The following is a 27,750-nucleotide window of genomic DNA, read 5'->3' as shown; positions in this document are numbered from 1 at the left end:
CTCCCTGCCTTACGCCTCTACTTATTTGTATGGGTGGTCCTATAGTCTCTAGCTTCACTCTACTAGTACTGTTATCGTAAATATTTTTTATTACCTTTATGTAGTCTAGTGGTACTTCTTGTGAGAGTAGAGTGTCCCATATTGATGAATGGGACAGAGAGTCAAATGCCTTTTTGTAGTCGATAAATGCAAAATAGAGTGGTCTTTTGAATTCTTGGTATTTTTCTATCAGCATTTCTAGCGAGTGTATGTGATCCACTGTTGAAAAACTTCGTCTAAAGCCGGCCTGTTCTATAGGTTGGTATTTATCTGTCATTTCTTTTATTCTTTTTTCGATTAATGAGGAGAACAATTTATATAGTGAAGGTAAAAGGCTTATCGGTCTGTAATTATTTATGTTGTTAGGGTCTCCTTTTTTGTACAGCAATATAATGTTTGACTCTGACCATTGACGAGGTGTGCTTGAGCTGTTTAGTATCTGATTAAACAGTAGAGTTAGTGGTTTTGCTAGATATTCACATCCAGTTGTTATGATTTCATTAGCGATTCCGTCGGGGCCTGGGCTTTTCTCCGTTTTTAGTGTTTTAATCCCTTTAATAACTTCAGAATCTTCGATGTTTGCTCTTGGCTCTCCTCTGTTTGTGTCTGGTAAATCATATGCATATTGACTCGATGCTGTATATAGTTTCATATAGAACTTTGTTGCTATGTTCAGTATTTCTTTTCTATTTTGGGTATTTTTTGTTTCGTTTTTCAACTCTTCAATCCATAGTTTGTGCGTTCTTAGTTCCTTGTATGCCTTCTTGACGCTGTTCGTAGTATTAAGATGTTTTTCGAAGATTCTAGTGCGGTATGCCTTGTAGTCTAAGTAGATACATTTACTAATGAGTTTGTAGAGTGCCTCTAGTTCGTTTTTCGTGGCTCTTGATTTTGGTTTTGTCTTTTGTAATTCTTGTCTTCTGTAAATTAACGTTTTTGTGCGTGCTGATAATGCCTGGTTTTCCACTGGAGTTATACTGGGTGAAATCTTGTAAGCTTTTTTTAGGCTGGTGTCTATTGCTTTTATAATATTGTCGTAGTGAATTTGAACAGTGTCTTCGTTCCTCCAGTTCTTGAGTAGGTTTGTTATGCAACTATTCAACGCTTGTTTGTAGGCTTGTACTTCTTCTTCGTTTTTTAATTGGGATCTGGGGCATTGGCCAAATTTACACCGACTTTTTGCTATGGGAAGAATGTTTAGAGTCGCTCTCACAGGTCTGTGATCCGAGGGGTAAGTGATGTTTAAAATCTGTATATTGCATATGTTTTTATGTAGAGTTGTCAAGATGTAGTCTATTTCGTTTTTTATTATGCCATTAGGAGATCTCCAGGTCCATCTTTGTTTGCTATTTTTTTTGAAAAAGGTGTTCATGATATACAGATTATTCTCGTGTGCAAAATCAATGAGTCTACCTCCTCTGCAGTTTCTGTCTCCGTATCCATGGTTGCCGGTAGAGACTTCGTTAGGATCGGTTTGTCCTATTTTGGCGTTAAAATCTCCCATGACTATAATATTGTTATCTGAGAGTTTTATAGCTTTGTCGACAGTACTGTAGAAAAATTCCAGCTCCTCGTCGCTCGATGCCTCCGTTGGAGCGTAAACTTGAATAATGCTTAATTCTAAGTTATTGATATTCATCCTTAACAACGCTACTCTTTCTGATAGTCCTGAGAAGCTTATGATGTATCGTTTTAGATATTTTTTGACAATAAATCCTACTCCGTACAATCCAGGCGTTTCTCCAATGTAATATAAAATAAACTCGCCGTGTTCTTCAATTTTATTTCCGAGTTTTCTAATTTCTGATAGACCAATAATGTCAAACTTTATATTTTTCAAGCTCTCTGATAGTTCCAAAAGTCGAGAGTATGTCGACATAGTTTTAACATTGTATGTTATAATGTATAAGGTATTCTGATGACCGTTTATTGTGCTGTTTGTTTTTGTTATCTCTGGAGGGTTTTGGTCGTGATCTTCCTCGGTGACCAACCGGCTTGGAAGATGTTTTTTATTCATTGTTTGTGTATTTGTCGTGCTGTTCATGTGAGAGGGGGGCGGTAATTGCTATTGTGTTATGGTTTTATTTATTTGTTCGTTTGATGGGTTTCCAGGGTTTTTGTTGTATAGATAATTAAGTATTCCTGGTTTAACTACTCCTTCTGATGAATTTGACGGTCTATGTAGTCCTTGTTTTGTCTGAATTTTGTTCTTTTTATTTACTTGTGTGACTTGTATAGTGCCTGTAGGATCCTTTTCACCCGGCGATGTTGGTAGGGTTCTTTTCTTATTGCCTGATGCATCTGCGTTACTACTGCGTATTATTAATTTATCATACCTGATAGTGGCATAATTTCCTTTCTCTCTTTCTATTTTCATTTGTTCTATTAATTCCTTTCTTTTTTCTAAAACGTGTTGTGGAAAGTCTTCATTTATATAATAATCAGTGTTTTTTAAAGTTTTCCTTCGTTTATAAATTCTTATTTTTGTGCCTAATGTAGTAAATGTCACAGTAATCGGTCGAGGTTTTTCTCCTTTCTTCCCTATTCTCCTAAATTCTTGTACATCCCTGCTCTCTAGCTCTATAGAAAAGTAGCGTTTTATAAAATTTATGATATTTTCTTCTAAGTTTTCATAGGATGTTTCCGTCTCCGCTAAACCGAATATAACGATGTTTCTTTGTCTTGACTGCTTCTCTAGAAAGTATAATCTTTTCTCCTGGTTTTCTAGCTTTTCTTCTAGATTATTGTATTTTTCTTCCATTATTTTGAATTTTTCTTCTAGTTTGAGATTTATGTTATGCGTAACTTGTTGCGTAACGTTGTCTGCTGATTGCACAATGGTCAATTTTTGTTCATTAAGTTCGCTTTGTATTCTTTTGAGCATATTCATTACTTCTTCCATGGTTTGCACGTTGTTATGTATTCGATTGGTAAGATACTTTTGATTTGATACTTGTGCTGCCCTCTAGTATGGTTAGGTACTAGTACGCAGACGTTGAATTGGAGATTGCTAACGACTGGCTACCTCGAGCTATGAGAGTTTTCAGTATATCCTCTAGATGGCGTTATTACCTCGATCGATATTGATGTGTCATTCTTATGTTATTGCAAAATCATTAATATTGTTGGTTGGAATTTATTTTTCACTTTGTTGTTGAATAATTTCACTGTTGGATTATGTACTGTCTTTCGTAGGTTCTGGGGATCTGCTTTTTTGCGCATAAAAGTCACTGGCAGAATAGTAATACCGTTATTTCACTGCACTGTTTTGCTTGTATTTTGATGATTATTCAATAGTTTTGGTGCTTTGTCCACAGTATATGTTACAAGTCCTTTATTTATGTTTACACTGCACTTAGTTTTTACGCCGAATTTCACCTGTTTATATATTTAATTCACAAATTAGTGCGGAGCCGATACTTTGCGTGGCTAAGTAGCGCCCTCTCTCCTAATTTTATTATATGTATAGATTAAAACTTAAATATTTTTTTTCCAGTACCGCTCGCGACTTCTGGCAAGCGAAGGGCCCGTCGGAGATCCTTGACCGGCTACAGCGTGGCGACCTGGGAATCGAAGCCGCGGCCCTCGCGCTCGGCGTCAACCCCGCCAACCTCGCCGCCTACGTCGCCGACGTCTCCGACAAGGGTGAGTTGGAATTGCGACTTTGTGCACTCGAAATAGAGTTGCATTTTGATTGTCAAGTATCTATGATAATTGTTATTGTATTTTATGTTAAGTGGAATTAGGAGTTGTTTGTATGTTATATTGTAGGTTACCATAACCAAAGACAATTGCATGTTGCGGAGATGAGAATGCTGAGAGGAATGTGTGGTGTATCGCGTTACACATACAGTAAGGATTGAGTACATAAGAGGAAGGTTGAAAGTGACACCGATAGCCGAGAAGTTATGTGGAAGGCGGCTATCATGGTATGGGCGTGTTGTGTAAAGGAATGAGGAACATATTGTGAGGAAGGCCTTGAGCACGGATGTGGATGGATATAGGGGTAGAGGACGACAAAGGAAACGATGGATGGACTGTGTGAAAGACGATATGGTTAGAGAGAATGTTACTTGTGAGATGACGTCTGACAGAGAAGTGTGGAAGGTGAAAACATGCTGCGCCGACCCCGAATAAAATTGGGATAAGGGCAGGAGGATGAAGAACCACATAATCTTTTTATTTTTATGGTATAGGTTGGCGGACGAGCATATGGGCCACCTGATAGTAAGTGGTCAACATCACCCATAGACAATGACGCTGTAAGAAATATTAACTATTCCTTACATCGTCAATGTACCACCAACCTTGGGAACTAAGATGCTATGTCCCTTGTGCCTGTAGTTACACTGGCTTAGCCTTCAAACCGGAACACAACAATACTGAGTACTGTTGTTTAGCGGTAGAGTATCTGATGAGTGGGTGGTACCTACCCAGACGGATAAACAGCCCTACCACCAAGTATTATCTATCTTTATATTACATCTTAACAGTTTACAAGATAAATAATCAAAATCCAAATATACTCTACCAAGTAGGCCATTACAACCCCTTTTGAATATTTTTACAGAATTGTATTTAATATAAAGTTACTACCGGCTTAAAATATACACTCTACCTAGAAGTACCGTCAACAAAAAATGTATACAGTCTCAGATTCAACGTAGGCACAAAACAGCCTGTAAATTTCCCACCGCTGGGCTAATGCCTCATCTCCCTTTGAGGAGGAACATATTCCAGCACGCTGTTCCAATGCGAGTTGCTGGAATACACATGTGGCGGAATTTCGATGAAATTAGACACGTGCAGGTTTCCTCACGATGTTTTCCTTCACCGCCGAGCACGCAAATTAATTAAATGAATTTTCAGTGGTGCTCGCGTGGGTTTGAACCCGTAGTCATCTGTTAAGATGCACGCGTTCTAACGCGGCCATCTCAGCTCTAACGTTGGCACTAATTACTAATAGGCTATTTGACTGGTTTTTAAAATCTATTTTATATTATTTAGTAGAAGTTAAGGAACCCAGTAAAAGTTGTGTTTTTTATTTCTAGTACATATTTACCGAAATATTCCATATTTAAATATCGCGCGATAACGCTACTTCGACAATATGGCGCTGCAATGGGGTCGGTGACGTCACTTTGCTGTATTTTAATCTGTAACATATAGTAGAAAAGCAAAGTTTACAAGAAAGTGACTTCATCATAAGCCCGACCGATTAGGAGCGTTTTGTGTCACGTGACAAACTTTTGAAAATTTGCATTTTCATTTATGGGTTTTTGAATAAATTAAGTATTATTTTTAACTTTCGTTAGTAAATAACCATTTTTAAACTCATAGTTTACACTGATTACAATAATTCACAATTTATTTTCCGCATTGTCAAATAGCCTATTATGTTAATATTGCAGCAACAAATTTTATTTTTCTCTTTTATAAGCGAATGAAAATAATATTTATATCAATGTAAACTAAAAAACAAGATGAAGACCTCCGTGGTCGAGTGGTGTGTACACCGGTTTTCATGGGTACGCCAATCTGAGTTCCCGGGTTCGATTCCCGGCCGAGTCGATGTAGATTACCATTAGTTTTCTATGTTGTCTTGGGTCTGGGTGTTTGTTGTATCGTTACTTCTGATCTTCCACAACACAAGTGCTTTAGCTACTTACATTGGGATCTGAGTAATGTATGTGATGTTGTCTCGTATTTATTTATTTATTTATTTATAAATAGATCCCATACAACAGCTTATGACTTGTAACTTTGTCCAGCAGACTTCGAACCCGTACCCATCGAAGTGGACCCGTCGCTCAAACTGCGTGCGCGCACCTACACCACCGCCGTCAAGCCGCGCAAACCCGACAAGGTGAGACACAACAACAACAACAACAACAACAGCCTGTAAATTCCCACTGCTGGGCTAAAGGCCTCCTCTCCCTTTGAGGAGAAGGTTTTGGAACATATCCCACGCTGTTCCAATGCGACTTGGTGGAATACACATGTGCCAGAATTTCTATGAAATTTGTCACATGCAGGTTTCCTCACGATGTTTTCCTTCACCGCTGAGCACGAGATGAATTATAAAGACAAATTAAGCACATGAATCAGCGGTGCTTGCCTGGGTTTGAACACGCAATCATCGGTTAAGATGCACGCGTTCTAACCACTGGGCCACGCATCCTTATTACCATTCATCATCCATCATTTATTTTTAGCTAATTACTTTCATTATATTCGACTAGTCTCTGAGTTGGTGGTGAATCCTTGGAGTTAAAGTTTTCGTTACAAATTTTATCAAAATCGACTTAGTAATTAGGCGTGAATTAGTATCAAACAAACTAATCAAAATCAAAATAAACTTTATTCAAGTAGGCTTTTACAAGTACTTTTGAATCGTCAACAATTAAGTGAAGCTACCACCGGTTCGGAAAGTAGATTCTAGCGGGGAGAACCGGCAAGAAAGTCAGTAGTTAATCTTTTTCAACATTTAAAAATACAGTCATATTAGTTAAATACAATTATATATGAATGTATGTATAGAGGATGACTATTTGTACGATGTCCATGATTATATCTAGAGCACAAATGTGTCCACAAATTTAAGCGTAGAGTATAACAGCGTTCAGTGACGTCACTCCTGTTATGATTTCTTATTTGAGGTTATAGTTGTAATTTTTTGCTATAAATTACATTGTTTTAGTTTTTTAATATACTTGTGGTATATTCTTATATGGAGTTCTTTAAAATAAACACAAATAGTACATGTCGGATTTTCTTTATTGACAACGATTAAACTCTCTAAAGGATCTCCCAAAATGAGAGGAAAACTAACTTATCGCTATCGCGTTTTGAAAGCTAAGAGGTTTTTTAAAGTGTTATCTGTGTGCGAGTAAAATGTTTTGGTTTTAAATTACAGGTGCCAGGCAAGAAGGTCATGGTAGGCAGCCTGGCTGACGACGACCCCATACCGGCGACGGTAATCACGACGCAGGACAAACACAGCCAGCCCGCTTGCAGTGAGTTACTTTATGAATTTAATGTGATATTAATGTACAGTACGACACAAATTACTCCCGATTCACAACCAATAGAAGCAGCTCCCTATCGCGCCACTCGAAGCTATTCGTCGCTATAGATTCCCGCGTCAGTTCGACCCGAGACAGCGAGTGTGTTTTGTGCGAGTGAAATTCGTAAAACCGATCACATCCGAATTGAGTACGCTATCCCAAATTAACAATATTTATTTCTCATGCGAATATGATCTTTGCATAAAGGTAATAACTTGTAATATCATATGACCTAATATATTCGTCAATTTGACACGTCAACTTACATGCACTCGCTTTCTCTGACGCGTGAATCTATAGCGACGAATAGCGTCGAATGGCGCGATAGGGAGCTATTTCTATTGGTCGTGTAAATCGGCAGTAAACGGTTTTATTATCATTCCATTGCATTTTCCGATGCTACATCTAATTTGTTTCCTACTATACTCTAGTTAATCTTTTTCAACATTAAAAAAAAATACAGTCATGTTAGTTAATACAATTATTTAAATTAATATTTATTAAAGATATAATATATGGTAATTTTTCAGGCGGCAAATGGCCATCGATCCGCGTGGCCAGCCTGGAGTCCCTGCGCGGCTCGGAGGCGCCGGCGTCCCCGTCGCCCGCGCCGCCCCCCTCCCCGCAGCCCTCGCCGGTGCCCTCGCCCTCGCAGCTGATGCGGACGCGGCCCGACCTCACCATCGTGGCGGCGCGCCACGGCAAGGCGGACTCGTGACACGGCCGGTAGGCAGGTTACACATTTGTTTAGACTCATTGTTTTTATTTTAATTTGTGTTAAGTGAAGATCGTCACGCTATCTTAACGCTATATGTTTATATATGTTGTATATTCCAATCTCAGGAGGACCAAAGATAGATATATTGGCTACAAATAATTTGACGACCTCCATGGTCGAGCGTGTACACCGGTTTCCCGGCCGAGTCGATGTAGATTATCATTAGTTTTCTATGTTGCCTCGGGTCTGGGTGTTTGTGGTATCGTTACGCCTGATTTCCATAACACAAGTGCGTTAGCTACTTACATTGGGATCAGATTGATGTATGTGATGTTGTCTCATATTTATTATTATTGTTTAAAAATAGATCTTTGTTAACTAATGTAATGAATAAACTTGGATTTTTTTGTGAAAAACTGACATTCAAAGCGCCAATGAGTGTTGTTTATGGTTTCGATATCGACCAATGACAGCGCGCCATTCCAAGGTCAAAGTCGGTTCTCCTGCGATTGGAATCGAAGGTCTGCGAATCAGATCGAAATGTGACAAGATTACTAAAATCTTAATTTGTATAGAGAATTAAACATCCTGTATAATTGGATTAACTATTACGAACAAAGATTTCGTTAACTATACTATCCATTATTTGTATATTATTATTGTTAAAATTTTATTGAATTGTATAATTTTTTTTTATAACTTATATGTACTCGGTACCAAAGATCTTGCCTGCGTGATTCAGAAATTGAAAATTATCGATCAGCGCCATCTATTGGAATCGCATTACACTATTACATACTTGACACAAGTATTGTACGACGCAACTTAGGTCGCATCGGCAAAATTCGTAAAACCGATCACATCCGAATTGAGCACGCTATCCCAAATTATCAATATTTATTTCTTATGTGAATATGATCTTTATACAAACGTAATAACTTGTAATATCGTATGACCTAATATATTCGTCAATTTGACGCGTCGCTTTACACGCACTCGCTGTCTCGGGTCGAACTGACGCGGGAATCTATAGCGACGAATAGCGTCGAGTGGCGCGATAGGGAGCTGTTCTGTTGGTTGTGTAACGGCAGTAAACGGTTCTATTGAAATTGCCGATGCTACATCTAAGTTGTGTCGTACTATACTCATAAGAGTATATTTTTCTTTATAGAACTGAGACGTAGAAGTCTATCTTTACACAAAGAGTTCTGTCTCTTTCTAACTCAAATATTTTAATATATTTTCTATCTCGCTCGTTTCATATTGTGTATTACAAATTCAAAGTAAAGTTCCAAGCTTTTATTCGGAGAGAGCGATCAGATGTTGTATAAATTCACTAATATTTTAAAATGTAAAGCTTTGTTATAACAATTCACATCCAAAAAACAGCAAAACTGGTTTGTTCCGGTTTGAAGGAATAAGTTTACCTAATCCATTAAAGATACAATATACTAATATAAATGTGAAAGTAACTCTGTATGTCTGTCGCTCTTTCACAACCGAACCGCTGAACCGAATTTGATGAAATTCACTATGAAACAAAGTTGACCTCCTAGAAAGGTCATAAGTTACTTTCTTGCCTGACACATGAAAATCAACTCACTTAAACGCGGGCGACTACTATACAATATAAGAAATGATCAATATTTCTTATAGCTAATATTCCATTGAGTAAGCCCTTTCAATCATCATTGAGAATGACATATATTGTCTCCTAATATTTTTATCATTATCATTATCATTATAATGAAAGATTCCACTGAATTTAACGAAAGCTTTACTATTATAACTGTAACATGACTTTTGTGACGGTACAAATTCGTTTAAAATGAACTGTATTAGTTATTTCTTATTATAAATTGGATTATAAAACCGTTTAAGTGTTTAGAAGCCAGTGGAATTATTTTGAAATGTAATTGTTATTTCTGTCTAACTAAAGTTTAAAAAAATGTAACAGCCTGTAAATTTCCCACTGCTGGGCTAAGGCCTACTATTCCATTAAGAGAGGTTTTGGTACATATTCCGCCACGCTGTTCCAATTCGGGTTGCTGGAATGCACATGTGGCAGAATTTCGATGAAATTAGACACATGCAGGTTTCCTCACGATGTTTTCCTTTACCGAGCACGAGATTCATAAAGACAAATTAAGTACATCATATATATAGTGGTGCTTGCCTGGGTTTGAACCCGCAATCATCGGTTAAGATGCACGCGTTCTAACCACGCGGCCATCTCAGCTCTCTGTCTAACTGTATTTAGTTATTTCTTTAAGGTAACACCGCTATAACCTCTTAATAGAGATACGGTTTTACCCCCATATATTGGGTAGGGGAGGGAGCTTGTAACAAGTTAAACGAAGCTGTTTTCTTATTTTCAATTGTCAAAACAATTATGACCAAATACATATATATACTGGTGGAATATGTGCTTTTTTAAGCTAAGCTACCTTTATGTAAGGAAATAAGTACCAATTCATAGATTAAAAATGAGCAGTGTTGCCAGGATTCTTTTTAAAAACAATTTAATTTTCATATGTAATACAAATTATTTTCTTTTTGTTTAATAATCTGTACATATTAACAGTAGCAGTAAGAGCCTGGTTTTTTTCCACTGCTGGGCTAAAGCCTCCTTTCCCATCAAGGAGATCACATTATACACCGGATCGATCTCCCAAGTGTTACCACTGGTATTCTATATCCTTAACGGTTAAATCCTTTTACTATATTATTCTTTGTGAATTTTTGTCTGTATTGGCCTATTATTTGTAAAACACGTGGCGATAATAAGAAAACGACGTTTTATAGTATAGTACGACACAACTTAGATCACATCGGCAAAATTCGTAAAGCCGATCACATCCGAATTGAGTACGCTATCCCAAATTATCAATATCTATTTCTCATGCGAATATGATCTTTACGCAAACGCAATAACTTGTAATATCACATGACCCAATATGTTCAATTTGACGCGTCGATTTACACGCACTCGCTGTCTCGGGTCGAACTGACGCGGGAATCTATAGCGACGAATAGCGTCGAGTGGCGCGATAGGGAGCTGTTTCTGTTGGTTGTGTAAATCGGCAGTGATCGGTTTTATTGAATTCGCCGTTGCTACATCTGAGTTGTGTCGTACTGTACCAATATCTCTACTATTGTTCGAATATCGTGGAATGTCAGTTTGACAGTTATTTTTTGTTTAAATTCTGAAAGTCTTTTAACTTTTAAAACAATACGTTTATAAATAGTATTCCCTGTAAATATATTATAGCCGACCAAAATTATTGATAAATGACGTACGTATATTTATTAAATGATACCATTTTAAATGAAGGCGTGCGTTTTTTTATTTTTTATTTCTCAGACTTCATATAAATCTGTTGTCGTTTAATAAATGTAATTAAAAAAAAAACTATATATTTTTACTTATTGTTATTATATTTCGTGTAAGTAAAATCATGTGGTGTGTGACTGAATTACATTTAACTGTAAAATAAATGAAATCAATGTAAATGAATTATAAGAAATTCCATTTATTTCCACACATGAAGAGGGATATTTTTTAGTATAGATTTAAAAAATATAAAAAAAAATATATGAAAAAAGTTTAACCATTAATTTTTTATAGCATAGTTGTATATCAAATATATATATAATAAGAATACCGTCGGTTAGTTCATATAAGATTTATAATTATAAATAATATAATTAAAAAAATAAAAAGTTTTTTCTCGTTCCTCTATTTGTCCAACTTTATAGATTTTTTTATTATTATTATTAATTAAATATATTAAATATTATCTGTTGATATCCGGCTGAATATACTAAAGTAAGTTACGATTTTTTTTTTATTTTATTTATATATAATGTTATACTAAGATTTATTTAGTTTTAATAAATATAAGTAGTGTTGTGGAAATCGATAATGTTCGATTTTTAAATGTTTTTTTTTTCATTTTTTCAAAATTAAAAAATAAATGCTAGTACTTTTGTATGGAACAATATTTTAGATTTGGTCTTTTTTTTTTGTTGTTGTTGATTTTGTTTAATGAATGTGTGTTTATACTTAGTTTAGAGAGGGTGATCATAAAAGGCGTTTATGTGTATTTTATTTGAAAGAGATTAAAATAACTAATAAGTTAAAACGAGGCGTATTGTAAGATGAAATGATGTTTTTTTTTTCTATTATTAATTTTATAAATATTCCTTTGAAATCTCTAAATAATCACGTCCTAGCTGGGCGCGATTGGGTTATATGTTATGACGCTGTATGTTAAGACCCACCCTTTTTAGTGTATATATAATTAATATATAAGATATATATATGTTTTTTTTTATTATTCTTATCCAAATTCAATTGGATGCTTGTACCAAATTGTCCTTATAATTTATTGTCTAAGTTACGTTCATTGTTACTCATAGGTATTTTATATTGTTTATTTATTATAAAACACCGCGCGGAGGTTTGTCTTTTGGACACGTTTTTTTTTTTTAATTTTTAGATCTATGATCATATGCCATAGAGCTGAAAATTTGAAAGATCTGCTCATTATTTTAATGATACTAAAACGTTCAGAAATAAATATGAAAAATGTTTTTTTTTAATAATACATATTTTGTCTCTGTTCTTCGCGTCAATATTACGGATGCGAGAACGAAATGGAGATATGTATTGTTTTCTTTTATTGAACTTTTTTTAAACAGTAAGTTGTTATATGGAAATCAACAATCAATGGCCTTGAACGGTGTTGCCATTTGCAATTTAATTGAAAAGACAATTCCAAAGGCGGTGGATAGTTTTATTATTGTTTTTGTAAATGAGAATTGTTGCCACATTTTTGTCTTTTTGGTAATATTTTGGAAGTTTCGTTGAATAATTGAAAATTTCGGCGAATAATTCTCATTTAGAAGAACGTGTAAGGAATGTCTTGTAATTGTTAGCTAATGTGTAATCAAAACTCATTATTTTTAGATTATATTACGTATATTAATAAGAGTCGCAAATATGTTACTTTTTTTAGTTGACAGAGAAGCGATCGGGTCACTCTTTAAATTGATATCATTATATTAGCGATCAATATCATTGTTTTCTGTCAAAATTTTAATTTTTTTTTTATGTTGGCAACTTTGTTTTTGTACAGTGTACAGTTGGGGTAAGAAAAGGTTCGTCAGCTTAAGATCTATTTTCGTGTGCTCAGTATGAGCGATAATCTGCTTCACCGATCGAGAATGACATATTGCGTCGCAACGATTTGATGTTTGGCAAAATGTAGTAAGAGTTTAATAATTGATAAAGGAATTTGAAAACTGACGGAGGTTTTCTCACTCTGACTGTACATTAGTATGATGTTTTAACTTGTTTTGGAACGTATGTATTGCCAGCTTATTGTCTGTTAATATATCAACCCACAGTGAAACGCTTTTGGTTTGTTTACAATTTAATTGTTGGCAATTTTTGTGTATCGATAAGTAACGAACATTTTTAAAATCATACGAACTAATATTACAGTGTCTTAATTAAATGATGAAGACTTTATCGAATTATCTTGTTTATGGAATGTTAAAAGTATTTATGATCCAACCTTTGGACCAAATATCTAATCGTAATATAACATATATTGGCAACAGATATGTTTATGTACAAACTCTGATGGTCAAAACTCTCTCCTCGAGTTCTTTTAGGTGGGGAAAGGGGATGCATATAATATACGATTCAATAAATCATCATAAAATTAATTTCTTTAAACTAGCGACTGTGAGTTGATTTTGCAATTAAAATTTATTGTATCGTACTTGTTTTTCAGACTGTACCCGAATCGCTTTCTTTGCTTTAAAATGTAACAAAATAAATAACTACTACCTGTTAGGCGAATTTAAAAATAAAAGATATAATCAGACTGTTCTTTTATTGTCTTTTAAAAGATGTTTTTGTTGCCCTTTAATCCGGGGCTATTTCTAGAACCTTCTCGTAAATAGTTTTTCTTTTTTTTTGCTAACTGTACTTAACATGTTTGTACTGGTAACAGCCGAGATACTACGATATCATAGGATGCTGGAAAGGCCAATAGGACCAGCAGCAAAACGACGCAGACCCAAATATATACATATAATATTGGCATTTTTGGAATGGTATTGGCATTTTTATTTCAATTACCGCAGACCAGTAAGAATTGACATCCGGAAGTGAGTGGTTTTTGGGATCGTGAGTGTACAAAGACTACCTTTCCATAAATTAAATTCCATTTAATTCATATAAACATTTAAAAGAACCAGAAAAATGGTAAATAAAAACAATTACATTAATTCCCCCTTCTCCCATTTGTCAATGTATTGGCATTTCCTCGTTTCTCGTCGCTTGAAATACTCCGGATACTGAGCCTTCTCCAACGGATGCCAGTAATCTAGGACCCAGTCCGGTGGCTGGACCACGCGAGCGTAGGCAACGCCCCCGGCTATACCTATTGACCTTGGAACTGGAACACATGGAATACATTTATTTTATAAATACAGGCACAAGGGACATAATATCTTAGTTCCCAAGGTTGGTGGCACATTGACGATGTAAGGAATAGCTAATATTTCTTACAGCGTCATTGTCTATGGGTGATGGTGACCACTTACAGGTGGCCCATACGCTCGCCTGCGACCCTATACCAAAAAAAAAAAAATTGTTGCAATTCGATATGTAATCCAAATATTCAAAATAATAGTTGACATGTCACAAAATTTGGATATCGCCGATGAGTACAGTACAGTAACTATCCCATACTTACATTTAGCAATCGGCACGGGATGCTGTGTCATGAAGAGTTCGTGTAATCCGACGCGGTATAGACGGCGTTGGTCCTTTCCGTCGGTCACAGATTTGTTTGCATCAAAACGACTCCGGAGGATAACTTGTTGGTAACGAACCACATTTCTGTACAAACATCAACAGCCTCTAAATTTCCCACTGCTGGGCTAAGGTCTCACTTTGAGAAGAAGGTTTGAAACAAATTCCACCACGCTGGCCCAATGCGGGTTAGTGGAACAACACATGTGGAAGACTTTCTTATGATATTGGACACATGCAGGTTTCCTCGCCATATTTAAACACAAATCAAGCACATGAATATGCAGTGGTGCTTGCCTGATTTTGAACCAGAAATCGGTTAAGATGCACGCGTCTAACCACTGGGCCACCTCGGCTCTCAAAATTACTTTTTAACAATTGTATTTTTACGACGTCATATCCGAGAAAAGGCTATTTGGCTGGTTTTTAAAATCCATTTTATATTATTTAGTAGAAGTTAAGGAACCCAGTAAAAGTTGTGTTTTTATTTCTAGTACATGTTTACCGAAAAATATCATATTAAAAATTCCATATATAAATAGCGCGCAAAAACGCTACTGGGACAATATTGCGCTACAATGGAGTCTGTGACGTCACTTTCTTGTATTTTATTCTGTGGTACATATAGTAAAAAAGCTAGGTTAACAAAAAAGTGACATCATCATAAGCCCGGCCAATCAGGAGCGTTATGTGTCACGTGACAAACGTTTGAAAAAATGCATTTTTATTTATGGATTTTTGAATAAATTAAGTATTATTTTCAACTTTCGTTAGTAAATAACCATTTTTAAACTCATACGCTGATTACAATAATTCACAGTTTATTTTTCGCATTATCAAATAGCCTATTTCTATTGACTAATCCGATGTCGAGTATAGACAGCGAAAATGAAAGCTAAACATAATATTCCCTTGTGTGTTTGAAAGGACCCGTACTTCGGTGTGGAGATAGAAAACAGATGTTATAGAACAGATAGCACAGGGCCTTTCATGCCACGAGAAATTTAAGAAAAATGTTTTATCGTTGGACATTACTTTCTAATTTTATCTTAACTATAATTATGATATGATTCTGGCAATTAAACAGTGTAGAATACTATTGTGTTAAATTCAAAAGTACTATTGTAGGTAAATCTATTATAAATTTTAAAGTAACAGCCTCTAATTATCCACTGCTGGGCTAAGACCTCCTCTTCCATTAAGGAGAGGGTTTGGAACATATTCCATCACGCTGTTCCAATGCGAGTTAGTGGAATACACATGTGGCAGAATTTCTATGACACTAGACAAATGTAGGTTTCCTTACGATGTTTTCCTTCACTGCCGAGCACTGGGCAACATTACAAAAAAAAAAAACTCATTAATTAATATCGAGAGTTATCCTTTAACAATTAATCAAAATAACTTTAGCTTACAATTAACAGATAACTTATGCTTAGATATATCCTGTAAGACTATATAATTTCATTATAAAACAGTCAGTAGCATTTCAACATTCATATGTATAGTGTATCAATAACCTCTTGATCCCATATGACTATCATGAGTATGGTCCGGAAAAATAAATAAATAATAAATTACCTCGCGCAGTAATAAGACTCCACTTGCCTCATCGCCTTTTTATAAAGTGTGCAAACATTTTGTGCATGGGTACGTAATTCGGGAGCGTAAACCATTTTTCTAATTATAATAATAATTTATCAATTGACTTAATAAACGACAGTTTTTTTTAAATCGGCAATATCGGACTAAAACCTTTTTCGATTAATGATCAATTAAACTATTATACAGCATAAAAGGAATGTACAAGGTGTCCTAACTAATTTACTATACTAGATTATATATTACATAATATTTTAAGGATGAATACTAAAAAATACATAAAATTGTTCACGTTAAATTTTACAAATGTTGTTTAAATTAATAATAATTTTCGACGGACACAAAAATTGGTACAAACTAGTGTAAGCTCACCACAATATTTTTTTTATGTAACAATTTATTTTTTACTTAAAAAACGCTCTGACTTGATTAATTTCAATACTGATATTCATAATAAGATAAAATCCTTAATAATTAAACAATAGTCTTTATTAATTTATGCGGATTACACCCATTTTTAGTTATGGTATTACTGGTAATATGAATAGGGTGTTGTCATGTCGATTTGTCATTACTCAATACTCACCGTCGGAATATTGCAAGTTATGCATTCTGCATTAGAACAATTGTTTATTTTATTGTTGTATCTGTATATTCTGTGAATCTGTGCCGTCTGTAGCTTCGGAGAGCACAGCGTTACTTAAAGCATTCGAAAAAAAAACGGTTGCATTAAAATCACCTGAAATCCGTTGCTTTTTTAAAATGGAGGACCTACGAGTAATTGCCGAATATATTTTTTTCTTTGTAATAATCAATAATTAATATTAAATCGGGTTTTTATAAAAGTTAGAATTAATATCTAGTCTAAAATATGTTCCTAAAATATTATTTCATTCTTATCAAAAAAAGAAAGTGTATCATGTTACGAATTATTTGAAAGGTAAGTAATCTGTAATAATTTAAAACAATTGCAAATATAAGCAACAGTGATCAGCGAGTTCGTGATTGCTCATAGGATACTTGAACGTGGTATTTTCTTTTCGTTGTGCAAACGAAAAATCAATAATCTGGTTTTCGCTAGCGTGTCTGTGTCGTACTTATTTTATCGCTAAACACAATTGAATATTGTTCTATTCTGTTTTGAAAGGTGAAAAGGCTAGTGAAATTTCAAGAGAGATAGCGAATTGTTTCCTGTGTTGTTGTCATAGTGATTTGATTTGATTGATTTGAAAGGTTTTATGGCTGCAATGCGTAATGGCGGAGTAGTATAATGCCAGTCTGTATACCTTCAGTGTATATAAATAAGAAACACTGATTTATAGTATTACTGGCTGTTAAGACTGAACTACTGTGATATTTATGCTCAGAGAATGAGATGGTATTAATTGTCTATAAATTTCACAATTAAAAAGTAAATAACATATAATATATCAATCAAGTGTATTATTTTTGGTTAAAAGCATTTTTGAAGCATCTGTATTTTAATTATACTGCTGTTTCTGCGAGCAACCTCCAGTGAGAAGATCTGACAAGAAACTGGCATAGTTGCCTACCAATAAACTACAATTACCATGATGTTAGTATTCACAATAAATGTGCTTGATTTTTTCCTGCGTTGGAACACAATCTAAAGTATATATATAGTAAAATAATGGTTACATTTAAGGGTTTTCAGCTTGTTGAATCAAGCTCCTCTATTGCTGGTTGGTTGATATACAAAACAATTGTCTCACAAAGGTTTATTTCATAATATTTTTGAATTGTGAACGTCTGGTCATTGGTTGAAATTATATATTTATATATGGTTAAAGAATGAGCTCCTTATGACAGTTTGTAGTATTGAGTCAAGCTTTTCTAATGCTGGTTGGTTAAAATATGAAGCAATGGTTTTACAGAGGTGTCTTATTTCATAAAGATAATTTCTTTAACAAAGTTTTCAAACAATCAATATCTATTTGTTGGCTGAGGGTTATTTCTACATATATCATCGGGAAATTTATGGTTTCAGTGCAGTCAGTACAAATAGTTCTGTATCATCCTATGTGATAATACTATGTTTGATGATGTGCGAGCAGATCTCTCAGATTTCAAGGTGTCTCTTACTTAGACACTGGAGTCCGATACAGAACTCAATTAAAAGAAAAATTTACTTCAAAAACTAGTATGATATTGATATTCATGCAAAGTTATTACAACTTGTCTCGTTCGCAAAAGTAATCGAAAAAGAACAAAAGAAAATTACAGCACGATCGCTTTGACACATGTTTGTTTTTTTAAATGTTGTAAAATGGTTTAATTATATGGCGAATCACATTATTTACAATTAAATTAATTATCTGTATTATTGTATATACATCTAAGTCTTAATGGAGTTTGTCTTTCATTAATTATCGTAAAAGACTTCATTGAATATTCATTCATTTGTTACAAATGTAACAAGAAACAGTACTTGTGGTTCAGTCCCAATATTGTATATACAGCTTATGCATCTACAACTCTCATATCAGATTCCCTTATTAAAAGCAGGAGGCCAGTGAGTGCATCGACAGCAAGATTAAATGGAACATTGTTGCCAGTTTACTGTTTTTATCTTGTTGGGATATATAATAGGAGTTGTTGGTTTAGCTGTGTGATAATTGCTTGATATTAACTTGCTTTGTGGTTTCGCTTAAGATACAACAGTCAAATATTGTGTAAAACCCTAATATTGTTGGTTTGATGATATCAAGTTTAGAACCTAGATGTTGTGGAAGTCTACCTTTTTTCTTTCAGTGTTCTAGCTTTTTCGGTCTCAGTTGCTCCGTCAGCTCTAAAGATTTCAATTAAAATTATAGTATTGGAAAATATCAGCGTTGCTTATCACTAAATGTTTGAGTTGATTTTTTGGACGGTTTCTATTACTAAAAGTTGGAGTCAATATTTGGACAGTTTCTTTGTATTGTAAACAGTGAAACAACAAACACAACAACAGAGTTGACGTCGTCGGCATCTTTGGATTTGTTTTTTAACAAATGAATGTGTTAATTTTATGTAATAATGGAACTCTTGTTGTATTTTTTATATCAACATTATATCTAGAACTGGAATTTGTAACCGGGTTTTCTCAGATGGCCACAATTTGTTCATCATTGAATTAGCCTTTCTACTGAAGCGTTTGTAGAGAGCAATCATAAAATATATTCAATTAAAATGAAAGATTTTTATGCTGAATATTGCTATTTACTAACTATTAACTATTCTGTGAATTTTCCTTTATAATTTTCTTTTGAATATCTCTTCATTACTCTCCAGTGACTTTCTATTCTTTGTGTATGGAGCCCGTCTTGTGCAACAAATTTTTTGACGGCGTCGCTATGGTTAACTTTTCTTTGTATACAGGGTGATTTAAAGATGAGTGCAAAGCATTAAGGAGAAGCTAGTATAGGCAATTCAAAACTATTTAGGCCAAAGTTGTCATAGCCAAAGTCGGCCTATTTTTTTTCTTGCACGCCTGTCCCATGGAATGGGTATTTTTCGTTCTGGTGCATCATTGCCAAACGTTAATTTGCGACAATTGTATAGCCCTGTTCAGGGAAGCAATCATAACCTTTCCAAAAATCAGTATGTATTGTGGTGCCTTTCTGAACAATTTTCCTGGGCCTCCAATTTTTTCAAGACTTTCTTCTTTCTCCAAATAATATACTACGATTGCTTACCGGCAGTAGCTGTACCAGTCAGCAATCGTAGCTTGAAATACTATAGTTTCTCTCCAATGTTTGGCCTCCTTTCTTGCCGATTCATATGTGAAATTCTCACTGAATAAATAAGTTACCTGGAATATCTATGGTAGTGGCAATCTTGAATTTTCGAACCATGTTCCCAATGCCCTACTGTAGGATTTCGTACCGCATTTGTCTTTTCTACAAGAAAACTTGCGCACTTAACCATGACTTGTAGTTTCAATTAATTTCATGGGTTTCTTACGGTACGTACACATTTTTAAAGTAGGCAGTAAGCCTCGCTGCTCAGCGAAGCAATACATTACACTAATGACGAGCCCTAAATGGATGGAACTGCTTGGTCTGTTTTTAAGTCAAATTGTCTTTTAGTTGATTGATTTATTTTACAGCTTCGTTTCAAATGCTAGTCTGGTTTTTCAGTTTCAATACAGGTTGATGAAGAATTCCTATACACCACCCGCAGCAATGTGTTGAAATATGCTCCAAACCTTATTCTCAAAGGGAGAAGAGGCATTAGCCCAGTAGTGGAAAATGTACAGGCTGTGAATGAAATGATCCGGACTGCGGGTGTAAAAAATAAAGCCACAGGATTGTCTAGGATTACGAGTATTTCTTTCCCTATTTTTCCGTGATGATTTTGGTTCTTGTTGATCTTGAACTGGAGGAAATAATATGTCTATCTCTATTTGCAGTTTTCTAATGAGGTAGCGCGGTTTCACTACTAGTTTTTGATATATTTGGTTACGACGAGTCTTTTTGGATATTGGATCGTCGAAATCAACTTTTTCAGATATCCATTTATTAAACTGATACAATTTCTGTTCTCAAAATCTTTATTAAATAGAATCTTATTAACGCGCTTTTGACAGTCTCTTGACGATCATTTATCAATATAGCGGTAACACAGCAGTTGAAGCAATCTCTGATAGCTGTTAAAAGTTTAAAAAAAAAAATACGTGTGGCACTCGGGGACTGCCGCGGTAAAGCTATTGCATAGCATTCTGTATCAACTTATGCAATTATAATTATTTATTTTTTATTTTTATTTTATTCATACAATATTTCTTTTTCTTTGATATTAATTCAAGTTACACTTTTTGAGCGTGGTGACGGATAGGGAAACAAATTTTTCTTTTATTAAATAAATAAAAAGTTAATATTGTTTAAAATATTTTTTATTATTTTACAATACATGTGGGTTTTATTATCTTACAGTAGCTGTTGCTTATTCAGGAATATTTATCATTGAAACTATAGGTTTATGATAACTAAAATAAGAAACATAAGTTTGTGACTTAATATCCTCTAAATACCTAGAAAATACTGCGTCAATGGTGGTCCCATATTTCGTTGTGGACTCTTGTGGATTATTATTCACTTTTAAATTCAATGTTTTTGATAAAAAAGTTGTCAACCGCTCTGATTTTTTATCAGCGAAGTTAATGTTGAAATCGCCAGCCAAGATAAGTGGAAATTTATTACCATTTGTGCCAAGTATTTTCGACCCTTCTTCAGTATACTCCAGTAAAGTGCGATGAATAAAATGCTCTACCTCGTCCAATTTTGGATTCGGAGAAATGTAAATTGCTACCATAACTATTTGTAGGCCATTTCTAAGTTTGCATAAGCACGCACAAATATCTCCAACAACTGAGCGCCTAACATTAACATCGCTAACGTGTGCAATATTTATTTCAATATTCGGAGTCATAATATTAGTAATATCATTTTCATTTTGGTAAATAGCTACCCCACCTTTTGAAACAGTATCTCGTTTGAAGTGAACAATACAATTAAAATTAGGTATTTCAATCGGATTATCATGGGTCATGCAAGTTTCGGTAAGAAGTAACACATTTGTTTGTCTCGTAACTGAATCTTGTAAATCGTATTTATGACTATTTAGACTTTGGCAGTTGAAAGTCATTATTGAAATGCCATTTCTATTACTAATAAAATCTAATACACTTTGAGCTATCGTCTCAACACTATTTAAAGACAGTCTTTTGAATTCTTGCAACAAAGATACAGTCGATGCAGCTTGCTTTCGATTATGATAAAACCTGAATGTAGAATTATCGTTTTTTGTCGTGATATACAATTTTTCAATATTAGTCACCCGAGAGAGCGCAACATAAACGAGTTCCTGAGAATGTGCTTTACTATACTCATATACTATTTCGTCAAAAGTTCCACCTTGCGACTTATGTATAGTTAGAGCAAGAGCTGAAGTTAATGGAAAATGTTTGCGTTTGGCTATACATTTTCTATCCGATGTTAATGAAATATTTGCTGTTCGTAATTCAATGGGAACAGCGAGATTGCCAACTCTGTTTTGCACTGCTAGAGCGGCTGCTTTTTGCCTTTTTTTTCTACCCACTTTATCTGAACCACAAAACTCTAGCCAAACTCTTATTAATGTGTTACTTTCATCAAATTCTAGATGTACCAATTTCCCAACAGCACCATTGCACAAACCATCAGAAACGTCGATGTTAGTTGTAATAACATAATGTTTTCCAACGACAAAAGTAATGTGATAAGGCAGTCCTCCAGTGTCAATAACAGATTTTTTATGTAATTTAAGTCTAAAATTAGCTTCTTGCTCAGCACTTTTAGCGCCAATAATGACGTCTACGGACACTGAAAGAACTTTGTTTTCACATTGGCTTAAAATCAAATTGTTACAGGCGGCAACATCTTCATTTTTAAAAAATAAACGAACTCCATCAGGACATAATGTAGCAACATCCTCTTTTTTGAAAAATCTCGATTCAATAAGTTGAAACTCATGCTCATCTAGTACATCTCCATTACCTATTTTTGTCAAAACTTGTGAAAATGCAACATTAGCTTGTCTCATTACTGTGGTGAGTTGATAAAATTTTAATTTTCTCCATAAATGCGGCCCAATCATGCTGGTTCTGATCGTCTTGTAAATTGGTGTCGATCTTACTGGTGGCAATTGCCGTAAATCTCCGATCAAAATAACATCTATACTTCCGAAATCTGTGTTTTTGCCTGTTATTTGTTTTAGACGATTATCGATTTTATGTAGAAGTTCAGCACTAACCATGCTAATTTCATCAATGATCAGTACTCTGACATATCTGAAGAGAGATCTGTACAATTGCAACGTTTCTGATGATAGAGGCAAAAGTTTTGAAAGAGAAATTTTCAGCGCTGTATGAACAGTTGTACCGTCAATGGCCACGGCAGCTTTGCCGGTTGAAGCACATGTAATATAGGCATTGCAGTAACCATCATTATCAGTGTACCTATTGTAAATTTCCATAATCAGTTTGATAACGAATGATTTTCCCGTACCTGCTGGTCCCGTAAAAAAAATTTGAAACGGTTCTTGAATTGAAGTTTGTAAATGATGGATTATAGTCATAAGAATATCTCTTTGTTGATCATTGGCCATCCGCATTAAATTATAGAATTGTTGATAATCCATTAAATTTTCTCTTTTTTTAGCTACAGCGCCAAGTTTATGCAGAGATGCATTTTGTAAATCAACGTTAGCAGTTGAGTTTGGATCGCGTAGCAATAAGTCATAAGGATCTCTTTCATGCAATATATCAACCGCTCTTAATAATTCTTCGTCTTCTTGTTCTTCATAGTTTTCTCGGCACAACTGTCTACAAATTTCTAAAGTTTTCTCTATGTCCAAATTTGATTCAAATTCTTTCCTACGTTCTAATATCGTATCTTTGTTGTCCTCGTATATTTGAATGAACTTATTTTCAGCAATAATATCATTTTCTTCACTTTGAAAAGGAACATGCAACAGAACCATCTCACGCCTGTAATCGTTGTAATTGTCAGCCATATCGTAGTTCCTGTATCTTATTATTTTTGCAGTGTCTCTTTTAGTGTAAGTCCCCTTTGTATTTAGGTAATATTTTGCAACGAATTGTGCTAACGTAACATCGCGGAGTTCTTCAGGTCGTTTCTCATATTTATCAAGCCAATTCTCTTTCCAAACGTTCGTACAATCATCATCTAACGCTTCAAGCTCCTTCATAGATTTTCTAATTCTTGCGCGTTCAGTAGGAAATACCGTTGGAATGTAGACTGTCACCACCGATGACTTAGCCATAGGTTCTCTTAATAAATACCAAGCAGCTTCTTGTGCCGGCATTTCAACAGACTGAAGTATGTCAATACTCATTTTTTTCGTGATATCGACAATGTCGAATTCTGGATGCTCGTCCATTATGTCAATTATTTGTCTTTGCAAATTACTTATCCCTCTATTATGCTTATTGACATATTCAACAACATATGTTGCACAAGCATATTCATCTAGTATAATCTGAAAATCCATGTTGGATTTCAAATGATGTAATACGAATGGATTAAAAGTGTTGTGCCATTTTTCGGCTGGTGTCCTTTTATAGAATAATTTTGGTCTACTGATACCAGCACGAATAATATCGTAGTAATGATCATCAGAAATAATACCATTATGCGAGTAAAATTCATCAAAATCTGTGTAGTCAATATTTTCGAGATTATTTTTTATAAACTTAAATCGTTCCTTATATTCTTTGAAAAGTGCTTCTGAGTAATCGGGATCAGTGTTTTTCATAGGTATCAAATTAATAGTTTTTTTTGTTGGCATAAATGGTGCACCAAATCGACATTCTTGTTTTTTATTAGGATCCATTTTTTTATAACACGTGAATGTGTGTTTGTGTGTTACTAGTTTTATATTTCCAGACGCCTCTGACGCTGACACAGAAACTAATTCGTCGATTAATTTAATTACTTCGGGATCATTACTTGATAAATCTTCAGGAACATTGTCCAACCAAAGAAGAATATGAGCATGTGGGCTACCACGATGTTGAAATTCTATTCTTTTGAAATAATGTATTACTCTATATTTTCCGAATGAATTTCTTTTCTTTGATTGCAAAATTTTTAACAGACAATTTACCATTTTATTGAAATAGATTGCACAAGTTACGGCATCTTCATTCACAAGTTGAGCTTTATGCACATAACTCATTTCTGCTAATAACTCACCTGAAATTTCCGTTCCCTCGTTTTTTAATTTGTACAATAATTTCAATAAATTTTCCCAGCCAGTTTCATTGGCGCTGAGAGTCATAAAAGTAGTTGGTGGCCCTAATTGCCTGATCATTGCAAAAACATCTTTTTTGCGATCTGACCAAAACCAAGCAGAATTTGGTATGCAGCGAAGAAATGCGAGATTTGTTTCTAAACAATTATTTATATATTCTTCAGATTGAATGGTCTCTTTTGTAATTGAAGTACCTTGTCCAACATGCTTAAACGCAACATTGACACATTTACTAACTCTCAACCTCATGATTTTAGCAGCGATGTATAAAAGGTGTTGTGGGTCAGTAGCACGCCTATCAGTACGCCGAAGTTCGCTGGTAGCTTGCATGAACGGAGTAACAATAACACCATCTCTGTATGTTCGAAACTGACCGCCGTAGATTGTCGGAAAAGATAGTTCTTCCGCATGTTCATCCATTAAAATACTGATTGGCCTGTTATATTCACCGGGTGCTATACTCAAAAAATAATCATCATTCCACAAAAGAGTTTGTTGCTGCGCAACTAAATTGTCTTCAATTGGCACATGTTCACTTATTTCATCCATATTCAATTGCGAAGTACGTTCATTGCCCGTGAAAAAAGATTCATCGATTTTAATGTCATGATAAATATAAAGAGGCGTAGATACTAAATACGACAACCACTCTTTAATATGGCTCTTATTTATAAGCCCGTGGACATAACTAGTTTTGTGAATCAACTTCTTTTTCAAATGCACATAAAAGCAATGGTCATCTTCAATGTTTCTTGGCAATTGTTTCACCATTGTATTAACTTCAACAGGTACATTAATTATCTGGCCATAAATACCGTACTGACCATTAACGTGTCTCAGTCTACGAATCTGCATGAACGGTATTCTCGGGGAAATCAACCGTTGCTCGATAAGGTTTAACGTTGGTAAATGTGATGGAAGTTTCGGATATGCAAAACCATTGTAGGTTGACATGAGAGGAATTCTTTCTTTCTGCAGAGATGTATAACACGTAGAGCAGACTTGAACAATTTCACCAGGTATGTAATTCTAAAAAAAATCAAGTTCGTATTATCAAGATATAGAAAGAAAAAAATATAAAGTGAATAATTAAGAAATGAAATTACCTGTAGTATTGTTTTCAAAATACTTTCATGTTTACTGGTCGACTTTTTCAAGTCTCCTTTCCACCATAGTCTGTCGCAAATAATACAAGAATGACCGAATGAATTACTCGTAAATTCGTTATAAAAATCAATATGACTTGTACTGTGTTTACGATAATTTGTATAAACTGGAATAGTATCATCATCAATGAAATCCGTATTATTTTCACCAATTCGATCTTCTCTATCAATCCCAATTTCATTTCCATGATTGTTATGGTTATCTTCTGTAGGATCTTCATCGTAATTATCACGCAATAGTTCAATATTGGCATCAACATGGGCTTCATTTTGGGTAGCGTCTTGTACTGTCTCCAATAAATCTGATACTTCATAAAAAGGTGTGAAATGTTGTTCACGAAGATGAAGATGAATCCAGTTTTGTGTATCATTCGCTTTAAAATGACAAAAGATAGTGTCTTCATTCGTTGTAGTTATGTTGTAAAAACAATAATGTACACAAATATTTTGATTGTACATTTTAGAGAATAAGTACAAACAATCCAAATCTCCGTAACCATTACTGCTGGATAGAATGTTATATGCTTCTTGCGGATTGTGGCAGGAGTTTAAATAGGGTGAATCGCGCAACTGATTTCTCAAGTCACAACTCTCAATATTAAGTTGCAAAACACTTATGAGCGAGTGGAATAGACAATTACCATCGCCAGGAATTGCTGTGTTTCTGTGTAGAATAACTTCAGGAGTAATGCATTCATTACGCTGTTCATAAATATGAAGTTGTTGGCTGTGAAATTGATTTTCTTGTAGCGTTACATTTTCTATATTTTCAACAGCGCTACATCGCACGATATTGTCTTCATTACTGCACAATTTTCGTCTTTTTCTGTAAAAAAAATGATACAATCCTTAAATTAAATAATATTGAAGCATATATTACAATTTGTTTGTAGATAGATAAAAATAAATAAGAAATAATATTATTAAATCAACTTACATATCCATGTAAGATTTTTCTGCATTATGTTGACGAAATTTCCTTTGACGTTCAGCATTTGATTTTGGTACTGTTTTTTTTATTATTCCTGCATTTTTTTTCAAATCTTTCTGACGCTGATAATATGCCCTTTGACGTGCATTAGTCTTTTTTCTTTTTAGCTCTTTACGCCTTTCTTCTCTATAAAACGAAAATATCTAGGTATAAATAATTGAGGTTATCTTTATAGCAGTATTATATTTTCAATTTAGAATTAATACTGCATTTGTGATAATAATAAAATGTATGTATATAGAGTACTCACTCGTCTTCTTTCACTATTTTTTCGTGACTTTCTTCATTAATAATAAATGCACTTTGTTCATTCATATTCAAAACACTTTATACACAAATTTTACAAGTACAGCCGTTCACTGTTGTAGATAAATACTTATACACCTATATACTTTCTCACAAACAGCTGATTATGTATTCGTCCGATTTCGGAGCAGCTCGTCTCGATTCGGGCGAGTTCCGTAAAGTCGTACAATACGTCTAATCGCACGACACACAGCGCCGTGTCGAAGACTGCCGAA

At 34.5% G+C, this 27,750-nt stretch overlaps 3 protein-coding genes across 3 annotated transcripts in view; 1 reads left to right on the top strand and 2 right to left on the bottom strand.

Annotated features, from left to right (window-relative positions):
- LOC124541513 (protein tramtrack, alpha isoform-like) overlaps nucleotides 1–8,044 on the top strand; it is a 131,668-nt gene extending 123,624 nt beyond the window's left edge. Inside the window, exons 15-18 of the mRNA XM_047119428.1 lie at nucleotides 3,536–3,684; nucleotides 5,814–5,905; nucleotides 6,956–7,055; nucleotides 7,637–8,044. Coding sequence (XP_046975384.1) covers nucleotides 3,536–3,684; nucleotides 5,814–5,905; nucleotides 6,956–7,055; nucleotides 7,637–7,824 — 529 coding nt within the window. The 3' untranslated portion in view covers nucleotides 7,825–8,044. The remainder of the gene's footprint in view (nucleotides 1–3,535; nucleotides 3,685–5,813; nucleotides 5,906–6,955; nucleotides 7,056–7,636) is intronic.
- A 6,074-nt stretch (nucleotides 8,045–14,118) lies between these two features.
- On the bottom strand, nucleotides 14,119–16,366 carry LOC124541712 (NADH dehydrogenase [ubiquinone] 1 beta subcomplex subunit 9-like). The gene is made up of 3 exons (XM_047119648.1): nucleotides 16,238–16,366; nucleotides 14,598–14,743; nucleotides 14,119–14,297 (listed from the first exon to the last, which is right to left on the bottom strand). Exons 1-3 carry the CDS (start codon nucleotides 16,330–16,332, stop codon nucleotides 14,119–14,121), a joined length of 420 nt encoding a protein of 139 aa, XP_046975604.1. The 5' UTR covers nucleotides 16,333–16,366.
- Nucleotides 16,367–22,320: 5,954 nt separating this feature from the next.
- Nucleotides 22,321–27,338, bottom strand: LOC124541511. The gene is made up of 4 exons (XM_047119427.1): nucleotides 27,176–27,338; nucleotides 26,179–27,064; nucleotides 22,703–26,101; nucleotides 22,321–22,362 (listed from the first exon to the last, which is right to left on the bottom strand). Exons 1-4 carry the CDS (start codon nucleotides 27,181–27,183, stop codon nucleotides 22,321–22,323), a joined length of 4,335 nt encoding a protein of 1,444 aa, XP_046975383.1. The 5' UTR covers nucleotides 27,184–27,338.
- Nucleotides 27,339–27,750: the final 412 nt, after the last annotated feature.

Source organism: Vanessa cardui, chromosome 28 (assembly GCF_905220365.1).
Source record: "Vanessa cardui chromosome 28, ilVanCard2.1, whole genome shotgun sequence".
Taxonomy (NCBI): Eukaryota; Metazoa; Arthropoda; class Insecta; order Lepidoptera; family Nymphalidae; genus Vanessa; species Vanessa cardui.
This window is presented reverse-complemented; position numbering and strand designations above follow the sequence as displayed.